Source organism: Carettochelys insculpta, chromosome 17 (genome assembly GCF_033958435.1).
Source record: "Carettochelys insculpta isolate YL-2023 chromosome 17, ASM3395843v1, whole genome shotgun sequence".
Classification (NCBI taxonomy): Eukaryota; Metazoa; Chordata; order Testudines; family Carettochelyidae; genus Carettochelys; species Carettochelys insculpta.
Genome location: NC_134153.1, coordinates 13,037,020 through 13,053,137, shown reverse-complemented (window position 1 = coordinate 13,053,137; position 16,118 = coordinate 13,037,020). Strand labels below are relative to the sequence as shown.

At 42.9% G+C, this 16,118-nt stretch overlaps 1 protein-coding gene across 1 annotated transcript in view; it reads right to left on the bottom strand.

The window, feature by feature from the left end:
- The window catches only part of LOC142022386 (piezo-type mechanosensitive ion channel component 2-like), a 76,251-nt gene that overhangs the window by 38,085 nt on the left and 22,048 nt on the right, over nucleotides 1-16,118 (bottom strand). Inside the window, exons 16-24 of the mRNA XM_075012159.1 lie at nucleotides 10,873-11,049; nucleotides 10,803-10,811; nucleotides 9,038-9,138; nucleotides 8,185-8,419; nucleotides 6,101-6,305; nucleotides 5,407-5,508; nucleotides 5,094-5,259; nucleotides 2,469-2,712; nucleotides 631-727 (exon numbers count right to left, since the gene is read on the bottom strand). Of these exons, the coding sequence (XP_074868260.1) occupies nucleotides 631-727; nucleotides 2,469-2,712; nucleotides 5,094-5,259; nucleotides 5,407-5,508; nucleotides 6,101-6,305; nucleotides 8,185-8,419; nucleotides 9,038-9,138; nucleotides 10,803-10,811; nucleotides 10,873-11,049 (1,336 nt within the window). The remainder of the gene's footprint in view (nucleotides 1-630; nucleotides 728-2,468; nucleotides 2,713-5,093; nucleotides 5,260-5,406; nucleotides 5,509-6,100; nucleotides 6,306-8,184; nucleotides 8,420-9,037; nucleotides 9,139-10,802; nucleotides 10,812-10,872; nucleotides 11,050-16,118) is intronic.

The window sequence follows — 16,118 nt, the reverse complement described above, 5'->3', positions numbered from 1 at the left end:
TCAATGGCTTCTCTGTAAGCCATTACCCAACTTATCTAGAGGCTGCTGGGCTCTTTTGTGGTCACTGTCTCCCTCATAGTATCGGAGGGGTAGCCGTGTTAGTCTGGATCTGTAACAGCAACGAAGGGTCCTGTGGCACCTTATAGACAAACAGAAAAGTTTTGAGCATGAGCTTTCGTGAGCACGGACTCCCTTCATCAGATGCTGCAGCATCTGATGAAGGGAGTCTGTGCTCACGATATCTCATGCTCAAGACTTTTCTGGTAGTCTATAAGGTGCCACAGGACCCTTCGTTGCTGTCTCCCTCATATACATTCATGTGGAATAACATACTGGAATGACAAGGGTACATGACAGTAGCTTTCTGTATCTCTCTGGAGCAGAGAGTCGTTGCTCCTGTTTCTTTCCCAAACTAGCTGGGTGACTGGTATATTTCCGCACAAAACTGTTGCATATCAAACCATCCGTTTGTGACTTCCACTTCAATAAAGCACGTCTCTGCTTACACTGCTACTGATACTGCGTTTTATTGGCTTTGTAGGCTATTGTTTACCCCTAGCAAGAAAATGTTTTCCTGAAACTACCATCACATAGTACCCCTTCTCTGCTTGTTCATTATTTGCTACTTACCCAAGTCGTACCCTGGTATTGTACAGAACATGCCAAAGGTCTGTATTAACCAGCAGTGGTTTTTCAGTAACTTCTCAAGATAGGCACATGCTCCAATCTACAATCAAAAAGGAGGCTGTGAAAGGCTCAGTAGCATTCTGTTCCTTTGTATTCATTCAGCTCAGTTCTAGTGTAATTGCACTTGCTGTTTTTATCCAACCCAGTATGGCAGGCCATTTTAATGAACCTTTCTGGCTGCTGTTCCTGAATTGGCTTAGAGAAGAGGATTGTCGGGTTATGTCTATACTTACCAGAAAATCGACCCAGTTGGGGTCAATCTTCTGGGGTTTGATTTTGCATGCCTACTGGGAATGTGAGAAATCAAACCATCAGGGCTCAACAGTTGATCCTGGTACTCCACATTAGTGCAAGGAGTAAGGGAGATCAACAGGAGAGTTTCTCCCATTGACTTCCCTCTGTGAGGACAGCCTAAGTCAATATTAGATATGTTGATTCCAGCTATGCAATTGTCACAGCTGGAATCACATACCTAGGATTGACTTCCAGGTCTAGTGTAGACCTGCCCTCATATATCACCAGCCTTTCCTGCAAAGGACCAGAGAAGACAAGCCTGTAACAGCAGAAGAATACTTCGCTCTCTGGTTGCTGTTGAGAGGGTATGCACATGGAAAGCTGGGACTGAGCCATGCCATGCATCTCTCATGGATGGACTGAGCTGATTTTCATGAGCAGGAAGCCATTTTTGACAACTTTTTTTTTTTACTTTTTTCGGTGGATATAGTTCTCATTAAAGTTGCCACATGAATAGGCTGGGGAAAGACATCTTCCTTTTATCCCCAGAAGACATCCACAGCACACAGCACCGCTGTGAATGCTTCCCCGCTCTCTGGAGAAAGAGTAATTCAGATAGAGGGCCAGGCAATTATTTTGAAAGGTGCATATTTTCTGTGTAATAGTTATCATGATATAGAAGGTTTTACATTGACTGACCTGGAACAATCGAACAGGGTCATATTCCAATCACTGTCACAGAGAAAGTAAGCAGGTTGTGCCAGGGATGTTCCGTAAAAGGGTGGCAGAATCCTGCCCCAGAGACCAAATGCAGACACAATGTGACCTCAGGACTATGGGTCCCCAACTCTTCATGCATGGAGACAGAGGTTATAGCCAGTGCAGCTTCTTCAGTGCAGAGGCCCTGGCCAGGTCCTTGTTACTAGCCGATCAAGCCCTGAAACTCACTTCCCCTGCACACCACAGCTCCTGAAAACCAATCTCATGCACAGCTCTGTAGACACAGGAAATGTGGGCCCCCATCCCATGATCTCCACATCCAGCTTCTCTTCCCCACACCCCACACACACCTATACACACATGCAGCAGAAGCCCATGGTTCTGCTGCCAGGTGGTTATTCTTTGGCTGTGGAAGTAGAGAGGATGACTGGTTTTGAGATTCAAGCACTGGACCAGTACTCATGAGTTCTGTGTGACATACCTCACCCTGCTGCACACTACCTGCGTGACTTTCAGGAAAGTCAGATGAACTCTGTATCCCTCGGTCCCCCCCATCTAAAAAGTGCGGATACTAATATGTCCCTTTCGTCCACCTTTTGTCTATCAAGAACTTCACTGACTTCAAGGATCTGCCTATAAGGGGGTCCTCATGTAATGAGGGCCATAGACTGTAAACTCTAGGGGAAGAGACATTTTTCACCATGCATATGTAAAATTCCTAACCCCCTGGGGCCCAGATCCCAGCTGGTGACTCTAGGTTCTACTGTAATAAAAAAAAATTAACAGAGGACAGGTATTTCCCTAACTGTGTGCCGGACAATACATACAGCCAGAAGATTCTTCATCACTATAACTAAGGCAGTGTAGGTAATCAAATAGTCCCACAATCTGAGAATGTTCTTGACCGGCTGTAGAAGGAGACTGCTTCCAAAGAGCATAAAGTAGAAACAGGCCATCAGATAGCCCAGGCAGAATATGTTAATTCGAGTTGTCCCAGTGATAAAAATCAAGCAGAGCACAAACCAGAAGTGATAGCTGAACACAACCATTTTAGCCATATCCAGATAGGATCTGCAGGAGGGAAAATAAAGTGTCAGAGTGATTCTTATGTCTGTCAACTGGTGGTCATGACTGTAAATATTTAAATCAACAGTGTTCCTTGACTTACGGCAGCACCGCAATGTGCCTCAACATTAAACAGCTCAGTCGAGATTAGATCAGTGAGCTTTGTGTTGCCTAGCTAGAAGTTCCACCAGGTGAACTAAAGTAACAGGCATGCCCGCTCCTTTAGCAAACAATTATTTTATCTGCCCATTACATGAACAACGAAAGTAGTTCATACATGTGTTGCTGGCTTATACAAGAAGAGGAAAGATGGTACTGGTTGAACCTCTCTAGTAAGGCACGCTCTGGTCCAGCAACACTTGTGGTCCAGTGTGATTTTAGTTGACTGCACCTATAATTCAGTAAACTCTTTCATATCTGGCATTCTATTATCTGGAACTCTCAAATAACCGGCATTTTAACCACAAGTAAATTTAGTTAAGTTTTCCATAAGTACAGTATAGCGAAAGTAAACACAAATAAATACGGCAAATACAGTATAAGTGTACAGCATACAATAATACCATTGTTGGTAAATAAAGTACGCTGCATACATTTTTGTTAATTTCTTAATATCTCATCAGTTTCTGCTCAGTGTTATGCATTGCTAGGTATACCTGACTACTATCCAGAATATTTGAATATCCGGCCACCTCCCGTACTGTAAGTGGACATCCAACTAAGTTTCACACAGTCCCATGAAGTTTTTTTACATCCACCAGTCCTGGCTCTCAGTGTTCTGTGCTGTCATTTAGCTCTAATTTACCCCTAAATGCCTTCTAAGATCCCAGTAAGCAGTGGAAGTGTTGGTAATGTTGTGAGACAATAGTGACCTCCCATGATTCAGCAAATTCTCTGGTTCAGTACTAGTTAGTTCCCAAGCATGCCAGTCTAGAGAGGTTCAACCTCTGCTTGCAAAAATTTTTCGTGCAGTATTAACTTTTTGCATAGGCCCATTCCAGCGCTTTTGCTAATGAGGTGATACCGTTAACTGTCAATTGATTTTTGATCTTTATCCTAGGATATTATAGTAGTACATTCTCTGATATTGGACCTCCTTGTAATGAAAAGACTTTTTATTTGACTACATTGAGTTAGGTTATAATTTTTGAGGGTGAGGAATAGTTGGAACAGACTACGTAAAGAAGTTGTGGATTCCTCACCTTGTGTTGTCTTCAGATAAAGACTGGATGCCCACTTTGATTTAGTCAGACACAAGTTACTGGGCTCAAGGAGGAGCAATACAGTGAAATTCTCTGTCTTGCATTGCACAGGAAGCCACAGTGGTTGATCTACTGGTCCCTCTGGGCTTTGAAATGAATTAATTTTAAAGGGTTTATAACTAACAATGAACTCTGCCTGCAAACACCATCAGACTTTGGATTGGAAGGGGACACTGAGCACAAACCTGGCTCCAGATGCAAACTGCACAGTTGCCTTTTACTTCACTTAGGCTGCATCTACGCTGCCCGTCCCTTTCAGAAGGGGCATGTAAATGCAGTGGATCGAAAATGCTAATGAGGCACTGATATGAATATTCAGTGCCTCATTTGTATAATGACAGCAACTCACCCTGTTGAAAGTGCTACTTTTGAAACGCAAACTAGCCATGTAGACAGGGTTCCTTTGAAAGGAAGTCCCACTTTCAAAAGCATCCTTCTTCCTAATTTTTTTCAAGAAAGGTGCTTTCAAAAGCAGGGCTTCCTTTCAAAGGAAACCCATCTACTCAGCTAGTTTGCATTTTGAAAGCAGCCCTTTTGATATGGCAAGTGGCTGTCATTATGCAAATACAGTGCTGAATATTCATATCAGCACCTTATTAGCATTTTCAATCCACTGCATTTACATGCCCCTTCCACAAGGGAGGGGCAGTATAGATGCAGCCTTAGGGTATTTCAACTCCGCAAAGTTATTTCAAAATAACAACCTTTATTATGTAATAACTTTGCTATTGTCCACACAACGCAACCATTATTTTGAAATAGTTTCAAAATAATTTTGAAATAGCGACTGGCTTATTTTGAAATAGGTCAACCTTGCTCCACAATGAATAGTGTCTATTTCAAAATAGGGGCTGTGTAGACAGGGAATAGAGCCTATTTCAAAATAATCCATAGTGTGTCCAATGGCTCTATTTCAAAATAGGGTGAGGGCTATTTCAAAATGCATTTTGTGTGTAGCTGTGTTATTTCTATATCAGATATTCTGGAGTAGCATATTTCTAAATAAGGCTGTACAGACATACCCTGAAAGACCCAGATAAAATCTTACATTCAAACACTTTCAAAATCCAGCTTCCATGTTTTTACCTGTTATACTTGGCCAATGCAAATTTTGCTGAGTCCTACCTGCAGTGAATAAAGTTTGGCACAGGGCTGTACTGGCTGAGAACAGCTGGGTCTAATTCATGGCTTATCTCTACATTATCCCCTGCCTCTCTTCGCACACAAGTCTTATTCTCGTCTTCAAAAACCTGCCATTGCAGGGAGGCAAAAAGCAGAAGCAGGAAGTCATCTGGGAGGAGAGAAACCACAGCAAACAGCTTCTGAGCAATGTCAGATAAACCTGTTCTGATGATGGTTAATATTAAGTGAGCATGATTAGTAATCAGCAGGAAGAATTTCAGGCAGTAAAATGTTGCATCAGAGGATTGATACTTACATAGGAGAAAACTGGCATCAGGTCTCTTGGCAAAATCAGGCAGATAGAGCCACTTAATCAAATTGGAATGAATCGCCCAGCGGGAGGTTCTCCATGGATAATCTGTTGGCAAAAGGGTTCTTTTCATCACACAAAACATTTTAAGCTAATTTTTGAGCTTCCAGGCTCAAAATGTTCAAATTGAAGCACACCGGCATTTCTCCCCCACTAGCTTATCCATCATCACCAGGGATTCCCTGTGTGTCCTCTCCTTGAAGAGCTGAATGGGATGTGGCCAGCAGGGCTGACAGCCACCCTGGGCCCAAGGGTAAAGGTCGGGGCTCCACATCCTGGAAGGGGCTGGGCCAAGGATGCAAGGGCCTGGGGCGGTGGCAGTCAGCCCTTAGCGCCAACTGGATCACAGTGCTGACACCCCCTCAGCTATGTGCAGTGCTGGAGCAGCACTGCCATTGCACTCCAAAGGCGCCTGGATCTCTGGTTGCTGCTGCTGCCAAAGTGTGAGTGGCAGCAGCTGGAGCTCTGGGCCCCTTTCAAATGCTGGGCCCTGGGGCAACTGTCCTGTCTGCTCCTGCTGTCAGCAGACCTGAATGTGGCCCAACAGATCGCACCACTCATGTTTTGGCCAGTCCCCTGTCAGGTTATCAGCGACTGCTGAGGTCTTTCCTCCTCATACAATGCACTGTGTCGCATTTACCTGTGCAGAAAGCAGGAGGGAGGCCAATGCACAGCAAATACTGAAAGGTCATGACACTGGCAAGGAAACAGCAGTATCTCGGCCAGACTTCAGCCACTGCCTTCCTTCGGCGGCGGTGCAGCAAGTAGATGAGCCAGCCACCGTGGAGAAGGGCATAGAAATCCATACGCTGCTTAATGACATTCACAGCCACGATTAGACACACCTGAAAGAACGGAATTTTCCACTAAGCCAGCTTTGTCAAAGCCCATGGTCACTCGCAAGCTCTCCTGATTGCTTAATTTTTCAAAGGTCACCATTGCGGGGAATGGAAAGTCCTACTGGTATCAGCTGAGATGTGAATAAACCCCTATAATTTTTGCAGTATAAGATAAGCGATAAGGTCAGATCAACTGGGATAAGGAAAGCTTTTTTTTCAGTTTACCTTACATTGCTTGAGACAGAGTTCAAGCTAATCTGCAAAAAAGCACTCATTCCAGAACAAATGTGTCCACATGTCCACCTATAGGCTATGTCTACACCAGAGAGTTTTGTTGATAGAACCAGGGTTTTATCGAAAAAAACTTGCAGAGCATCTACATACAAAATGCGTTTTGTCGACAATCTGTTGACAAAACTCAGCACTTCTGCTGACAGCTTTCTGCCTCTCCACAATGAGAGATAACACCTTCTGTTGACAAAAAAAGCCATGTAGACACTCTGGAGGGTCTTCTGTCAACAGACTGGGCTTCCAGTTCACCAGGCAGTCTTCTTTGCTGAGCTTCTGGTTTGCCATTCTGTCGAGAGAATGGCTGGGCAGTCTGGCTGCTGTCTGTCGACAGAGCAGATTGCTCTCTTGATCCGCTTGTGTGTGTGGATGTGATCTATTGACAGAAGTTTTGCTAGAAAATCTCTTCTAACAGTAACTTCTGTTGATAGATCGCTGTAGTGTAGACATAGCCATAATGCTTTAGCTGTATCAGGCTCACTGATGGGGGTGAGGGAGGGTGTTCAAGGAGGCTACTGTCCTGGGACCAGTGATTTAAAGGGGCCTGGACCTCCCAACTGCAGTAGTGGCTGAAGCCCCGGTCCTTTAAGCTCTGCATGGCACAGTGCAGAGCCCTGGGTGGTGTGCTCCAGAAGACACGGGGCAGGAGCACAGTCCAGGCACTACTGAAGGCTGGCTGCCCTGCCTCTTCTGCCTAGGGCTCCGCCTCTTTCAGGAGTGTGATGCCAGCCCTCCCCACCTTGCCCAGGGGCCTCGCAAGTCTGTTGGCTCACTTGAACTGCACTGATAAAACTCTCCCACATAGACGAGGTCATAGTCAAAGTGGGTAGATGAAACAAAGGCTTGTTCATCACTAGAAAATAAGATATGAAGAGGCAAATTCTGCCTTTCCTTCCACAAGGGTGACTTCCCCTGAACCAATGTTATGAAAGGAAATTCCAGAAGAGGCCCATGTAGTGAAAAGAGTGGCTGTGACAATAGGTTTTCAAAGGCTGGGGAAGGGGACCAACCCAATAAATAATGCTTTCTCCTCACACTACAATGAAAACCCTCACCAGAAGAACAAAAAAAGAACCTGCTGACATGTAAAACTGTTTATGAAATCAATAAAAATTTTCTGCTCAACTCCATCCTTCTTTATTGGGAGAGACTGCAGCACTACATCAGGGCACAGGAGCCACTAGCTACCACCCCGAAGGAGAGCATAGGAAGCCCAAGAAGACCTAGCCAGAGAAGCTGCAGGCAGCCTGGATTTTAAAGCTGCCCTCTCCAAATTGAATCCCTGAATCTGTAATCTACTCACTGGTCTAGTGACCTGGACAGGAGAGACTTGAAACTGCAGCCACCTCTAACCAGGGAGGTGAATCAAGCCCTAAGAACTCTGCATCTGTGCATATCATATATTGCTGACAATTGCTCCCCATATCTGCGTGGGAGCACATTTTATAGGGGAATCAATGGAGCTGTGCTAGTTTATAGCAGAAGGGAATTTAAATTCTCTGTCCATGTGTGTTTTCCACAGGCTCCTTAATGCCTCAGTGAGCTGTTGTTGGGAACCAAGTCCAAAGAGGACTGATCACCACTGATATTTGCTCACCTCTAATCCAAACTTGTAGAAACTATAGTTGATAAAGTATTTGATGCAGCTGAGTAACCCATCATCAAGGTGCTCTCGGGTGATGGTATCAAAAATGATCCCCGTAACTGGCGGTGTTTGCTGCTTTTGAGTCCGGTAGAAGAACTGGTGGTGATGCACAGTCACTTCTATCACCATTAATGCCAACATGGTAAGATGGTTCTGCAAGGGCAGAATGAAATGGTACCAGATGTTACTGTTGATGTTGAATGAACTCCCCTGACAAAGGCAAACAGCAGAACAAATGAAGTTTACAACAGCTAGACTGTTACTTTGGATGCCAGGGACTCTGATTTTGCTATGTTCTGTTGACTACCAGATACCTTTACAGCATTATAGAAATGTCCCATGGGAATAAGTGATAGGAGAACTGAACAATAAATGCTTCTTTTCTTTCTTGGAACATTACAACACGGTGACTTGGAAAGGATCCTCGCCATAGACTTCTCCCCCATATGAGTGGAATAGATTACTTGATCCAGGGAAGTGGCATTTTCAAGGGATAAGATGTTCCTGGAGACAAACAATAATAACCCTCGAAGGTATGGAGAATATTTTCTGGTGTTTTGTCAGCTGCTGAAGCAGAAGCTCTAAACTGGATTTATTTAAAAGAAATGTTCTGATCTCCATGCTGAGCCCACTTCCTATTTCAAGCTCCACTTTCTGCTTGCGTGTGACAAAGTCTCAGCTATCTGCAGAGGGTTTGTCCCGAGTAAAGCTGCTAATTACTCCAGTTACTCAAGTTAGAGAGAGTGTCAGATGACAGCACAGTAAGAATCATACCTTCAGGCAGGGTAAAACATTGTCATTGCACTTCTGTAATCCTCCATACCAGTCAGCAGGGTCAACAGGAGCAACGTACAGCACTGATTTCTGCAACAGCTCATCCAGGTTGTCATGATAGTAGGTTTTGTTCTTGTACAGGCCCTATGGAAAGAAGCACGTTTGTCTGAAATACTCTCTCAGAAACTAACTCCTTGAATACCAGGGGGACACATGAGTCTTAGGAGCCCTCCCACTGTGTTTAAAGGGTTTTTTTTTTTTTAATTTCTACCAATATATATCCAGAGTGTAATTTAGCTTTTGTCATAGGCATAGGTGATTTCTATGCCAGAAATTTCACCAAAGAGTCCTTGGTTCATTTCTTGCTGGGCATCACTCCCGTATGCACCATTGTCATTTATAAACCTTTTTAATTTTATAAACCTACTGCCAATTCATTTATCTGTGCACAAGGAGTAACATGAGAGATAAGCAACTGAGCAAAAGAAATGAAGTTCCCTAAAGCAGTCTTTCTTAAACTTTTGAGAACATGGCACACCAAGCAATGATACCTAATACACATGTGAAAATATTCTTCAAAAAACTGTTTTCAGATCAAACAAACAAACAAACAAAAACATCGACAGCAAAACCAAAATGAAATAATTTAATCAGGTGTCATAGCAGTGAAGAAGAAACATTGTATCTGGTTTTAATAACCGAAAATATATCCCATCAGTATATGATATCAAAAAAATGTCATACGCTGGTGGCACACCTGTGAGTCGTTCATGGAACACTCATGTTCCATGGAACATAGTCTAAGAAACACTGCTCTGGAGCACTTTGAACCAGTGCTGAAACAGGGTATCTTAATGGGCAGGATCCACACTCACTGTCTGAGCAAGGCATGTTGGAGAACAGTAGATTTACATCTGGTTTGAAGTGCATGAAGTATTCATGTATGCAGGGCCGGCGACAGACTTCCCTGACCCATGGGCAATAGGGGTGAAGGGGTTTGGCTCTAGGCCTCTGGAAGGGGTGGGGCCCCCAGCAGAAGGGTTGGAGCCTGGGACTGTCCTTCCCCAGCCAGTCCTCAGCACCACCCGGATTGTACTGCACAGGTCTCCGGTTGTGATTTAAAGGGCCTGGGGCAGCCCAGAGACCTAGGTTCTTTTAAATCACCCAGCATCAAGGGAAGTGCCCCTTTTGCCCTCTCTCCTTTGTCAGCAGCCCTGCATATAGACATGCCCTCCGTCAGGACTCATGAATCCTGGGGTCCTACTTGCTGTCTGACCACAACCAAGTAACTTCTTTTTCTTCTTTTTCCACCAATCCAAAGTGCAAGTGCAAATCAAGTAGGTATTCATCCTACAGTGAGAGTTGAGACCATAATTCTTATTTCTGACACAAAAATTGAACCCATCCATTCTGCAGACATGAAAATTGTAGCTTCAGAACTTTCCACATCCCTTCATATTACATGGATGTTTATCAAATGCAAACCTACAAAAGCTGCTCTGAAAAGCTTTGGCTGAGAGAACTGCTTTCCCAAGACTGTGTTAAATCTTGTCTTTATAAGGCATGGAAGATATTCTTGAACTTGAGAAGAAGGACACTGCTTGCTAGCTGTTCATAGATGTTTGCTTAGTATAATGCATTAAAAATCTCAGCCCCTCTCCCTGGGTTTCAAAGCCTGACCTTTAGTCTGGGATGCAGCAACAGAGTGATGGCTATACAGGTATTGTTAGTGTACCAGGGTGGGCCTTGCTGATCTGTATCTTTCAACTCAAGCTGGCAGGTTTGCATCCATTCACTCCAGAAGGCTGTGCTACGTATATCCCAAGTATTTGCCAAATCAGGGCCTGAGCGTTCTAGTGTGCTCACCTGCATACAGTTTGAGGAGTAGTCCTGGGGCCTGACAAATTTCAGCTGGTACATCATTTTACAGACAACCATCACACAGGACCACACAGTGCAGATCCTTGATGCGTAAGGACGGAGCTTAGGATAGGGCAGCGCAAACACCCAAAGAACGAAGAAAGGGTAATTCATCAAAGATACCTACAATCATTGCAAGAAAAAATCTGAGTCATTTCACTGTAACTTACCGCCTTGCTGGTGTGTACGTGAGTTCAGGAATTCAGCTTGTGGAATTTGCAACCACACAATACAGAATAACAGCTAAACTATTTGATAAAGCAAAAGACTATTTAAAGAAACAAATATGCCCTGATGGTTTGGGATGGCAAATAACAATGCTGGGCAGAATGATTTTCTAATGGTCAGGCAAGGACACAAGTAAATTTAGTAAGTGATACAGTTTTATTTACATTTCTCTCATTAATATTTAAGGTGAACTCTTACCTTACAAGGAACTACGTGACATTTAGGTCACTATTAAGTAGTTTCCTACCTCTGCAAAGCTAGATGTTTAACTGACAGTTTGCACAGACAGATATTGAAGTTGCACGCATAATCATGAAAAACATTTATGAAAACCTGGATCTTAACAGAATCAAACAGGAATGATTTGGGTTATGCAGAAATCCTAACTAGCCATTCACACGTATTTAATTATGAAATCTTGGGTCTGAAAGACATAGGCCATTTGACTTCCATCTAAGAGATAGGGGAAAGCCGATTGGTGCAGGGGAGCACGTGGATCGGACGGAGACTTCTCTTAGACGAGACTCCATTGATAGAGATTGCCTTGAACTCAGTCAGAAAGAGAAGATGGGAAATGGTAAAGTATGGGCCAGATCAGATGAGAAACAGTCACATATAAAAAAAAAAAATCCAACGCATCAGTGAAGGGCAGACGTATAGATAGTGGTAGTTTTTTAAAGTGCTTTTACACAAATGCTAGAAGTCAGTCTAATAAGATGGATGAACTAGAGTACCTCATATCAAAGGAGGAGATTGACATAACAGGCATCACAGAAACCTGGTGAAATGAGGACAATCAGTGGGACACAATCATACCGGGATATAAAATATATCGGAAAGACAGAACGGGTTGTGCAGGTGGTGGAGTGGTACTATATGTAAAAGATAATATAGACTCAAATGAAGTAAAAATCCTAAATGAATCAAATTGTTCTATAGAATCATTATGGATAGCAATTCCTTCCTTTAATAGGACTATGGCACTAGGAATATGTTATTGACCACCTAACCAGGACAGTGATAGTGATGCTGAGATGTTAAGGGAGATTAGAGAGGCTATCAAAATAAAAAATTCAGTAATAATAGGGGATTTCAATTATCCCCATATTGACTGGGTACATGTCACCTCAGGACGGGATTCAGAGATAAAATTTCTCAATGCCTTAAATGACTGCTTCTTGGAGCAGCTGGTACAGGAACCCACAAGGGGAGAGTCAATTCTCAATCTAGTACTGACTGGAATGCAGGATCTGGTCCAAGAAGTAACTATTACAGGACCGCTTGGAAATAGTGACCATATTATAATAACGTTTAATATTCCTGTGTTGGGAAGAACACCGCAGCAGTTCAACACTCTGGCATTTAATTTCAAAAAGGGGAATTATACAAAAATGAGGAGGTTAGTGAAACAGAAATTAAAAGGTAGAGTAACTAAAGTAAAATCCCTGCAGGCTGCATGGAAACTTTTCAAGGACACCATATTAGAGGCCCAACTTAAATGTATACCCCAAATTAAAAAACACAGTAAGAGACCTAAAAAAGAGCCACCGTGGCTTAACAACCGTGTAAAAGAGGCAGTGAGAGATAAAAAGGCATCCTTTCAAAAGTGGAAGTCAAATCCTAATGAGAAAAATAGAAAGGAGCATAAACACTGCCAAATTAAGTGTAAAAATGTAATAAGAAAAGCCAAAAAAGATTTTGAGGAACAGTTAGCCATAAATTCAAAAAACAATAGTAAAATGTTTTTTAAGTACATTAGAAGCAGGAAGCCTGCTAAAAAAGCAGTGGGACCCCTGGACGATGGAGATATAAAAGGAGCAATCAAGGAAGATGATGCCATTGCAGAGAAACTAAATGATTTCTATGCTTCAGTCTTCACGGCTGAGGATATTACAGAGGTTCCCAAATCTGAGCCGTCCTTTGTAGGTGACAAATCTGAGGAACTGTCCCAGATTGAAGTGTCAGTAGAAGACGTTTTGGAACTAATTGATAAGCTAAACAGTAACAAGTCTCCCGGACCAGATGGCATTCACCCAAGGGTTCTGAAAGAACTCGAATGTGAAATTGCAGAGCTATTAATGGTGGTTTGTAACCTATCCTTTAAATCAGCTTCGGTACCCAATGACTGGAAGACAGCTAATATAATGCCAATATTTAAAAAGGGCTCTAGAGGAGACCCTGGCAATTACAGACCGGTAAGTCTAACATCAGTACCGGGCAAATTAGTAGAAACAACAGTAAAGAATAAAATTGTCAGACACATAGAAGAACATGATTTGTTGGGCAAAAGTCAGCATGGTTTCTGTAGAGGGAAGTCGTGTCTTATTAATCTATTAGAGTTCTTTGAAGGGGTTAACAAACATGCAGACAGGGGGGATCCAGTGGACATAATATACATAGTTTTCCAGAAAGCCTTTGACAGGGTCCCTCACCAAAGTCTCTTATGTAAATTAGGTGGTCATGGGATAGGAGGAAAGATCCTTTCATGGATTGGAAACTGGTTAAAAGACAGGAAACAAAGGGTTGGAATAAATGGTAAATTTTCACAATGGAGGGGGGTAACTAGTGGTGTTCTCCAAGGGTCAGTCCTGGGACCAATCCTGTTCAACTTGTTCATCAGTGATCTAGAGAAAGGGGTAAGCAGTGAGGTGGCAAAGTTTGCAGATGATACCAAGCTGTTCAGGATAGTCAAAACCAAAGTATATTGTGAAGAACTTCAAAAAGATCTCAGCAAACTGAGTGACTGGGCAGAAAAATGGCAAATGAAATTTAATGTGGGTAAGTGTAAGGTAGCGCGCATTGGGAAAAATAACCCCAATTACACATGCAATGTGATGGGGGCAAATTTAGCTACAACAGATCAGGAAAGGGATCTTGGAATTATAGCGGATAGTTCTCTGAAAACATCCACGCAGTGTGCAGCGGCAGTCAGTAAAGCAAATAGGATGTTAGGAATTATTAAAAAAGGGATAGAGAATAAAACAAAGAATATCATACTTCCCCTATATAAAACTATGGTACACCCACATCTTGACTACTGTGTGCAGATGTGGTCTCCTCACCTCAAAAAAAGATATACTGGCATTAGAAAAAGTTCAGAAAAGGGCAACTAAAATGACTAAGGGTTTGGAAAGGGTCCCATATGAAGAGAGGCTAGAGAGACTGGGACTTTTCAGTCTAGAAAAGAGGAAGTTGAGGGGCGATATGATAGAGGTATATAAAATCATGAATGGTGTGGAGAAAGTGAACATAGAAAAATTATTTACCTTTTCCCATAATACAAGAACTAGGGGACACCAAATGAAATTGATGGGTAATAGGTTCAAAACTAATAAAGAAAATTTTTCTTCACACAGTGCACAGTCAACCTGTGGAACTCCTTGCCGGAGGAGGCTGTGAAGGCCAGCACTCTAACAGAGTTTAAAAAAGAGCTTGATAAATTTTTGCAGGTTAGGTCCATAAATGGCTATTAGCCACGGGTAAAGTATGGTGCCCCTAGCCTTTAGTCAAAGGCTGGAGACAGATGGCAGGAGACAAATCGCTGGATCATTGTCTTTGGTTCACCTCCTCTGGGGCACCTGGCACTGGCCACTGTTGGCAGACGGGATACTGGGCTGGATGGACCTTTGGTCTGACTCAGTATGGCCGTTCTTATGTTCTTATGATGGCTGCAGGGAGGAAAGGAGTTTGCTTAGCAAAGCGAGAAGGAAACAAACCCTACATCTATATTGCCATGGAAGATCAACCCGGTCAGGGTCAATCTTCTGAGGTTTTGTTTTGTATATGTATGAATGGTGCTTTCTGGGGTCAAAGTTGACCCCAGAACTCCTCGTGAGTGACAAGGATTAAGGTAGGTCAATGGGAGAAATGGTCCCATCAACCTGCTTCTGTGCGGACAGCCATAGCAGCAGACCGCTGATAAGTTGATTTTAACTACACAAGTGGCGTAGCTAAAATTGCATATCAGTGGTCGACTGCTATGACTAGTGTAGACATAGCCAAAGTAGGTTCTGTTTTACCATATCACATCATTATCAACTATCTAAAACAAGTCAGGTGATGTTCCCTGTCTGGGCACAGTAGAAGTCACTGTGCTCTCCTGAATTCAAAGACTACATGGCTTAACTAAAGGAATAAGAAAGAACATGGAAGGAAAGAGGCCATGGCTCTGCATCTTCCACCAGAGCAGTTAGCAGAGCTCTTCATCTTCAGATGAGTTAATCCTACACCTTCTTTAATGAGGAGCATGCAGGAGATCTGGGGGGCAGTGTGCATGTAGCTGCATTAAAAGCACAGTGAAATATTGTAGCAGGTTGGCAGACTCCAGGGCTCTACATATAAACAATTGTTTTACGGTGGTGCACTGGAACTACAGCAGATAAATACTGTAAGTTACAAGAACATAAAAACAGCCATGCTGGGTCAGACCAACGGTCCATCCAGCCCAGTATCCTGTCTGCCAACAGTGGCCAATGCCAGGTGCCCCAGAGGGAGTGACCTGAACAGGTAACAGCCTCTTTCCTGCCATCCATCTCCAGCCTCTGACAAACAGAGGCTAGGGACACTATTCCTCACTCATCCTGGCTAATCATCATTAATAGACCTAAGCTCCATGAATCTATCTAGCTCTTTTTTAAACCCTGTTATAATCTTTCATAGCCTCTGGCAAGAAGTTCCACATGTTGACTGTGAGCTGTGTGAAGAACTTCCTTTTATTTGTTTTAAACCTACTGCCCATTAATGTAATTTGGTGTCCCCTAGAAATATTTGATTAATTATTTTTAAATTCCAAGTTCATCAAGAATTAAAGGTAACTTTTCAAAATTTAACACATTTGTATTAAAAATTTTGCAGTAGCGGTAAATGGGATTATACATACTTGAACTAAATTCAAGTTTTTGTGGAAGTCTCCTGATGAAGATCTAACCAAATAAGAAATTATCTGGTTAACAGTATAGCAAAAC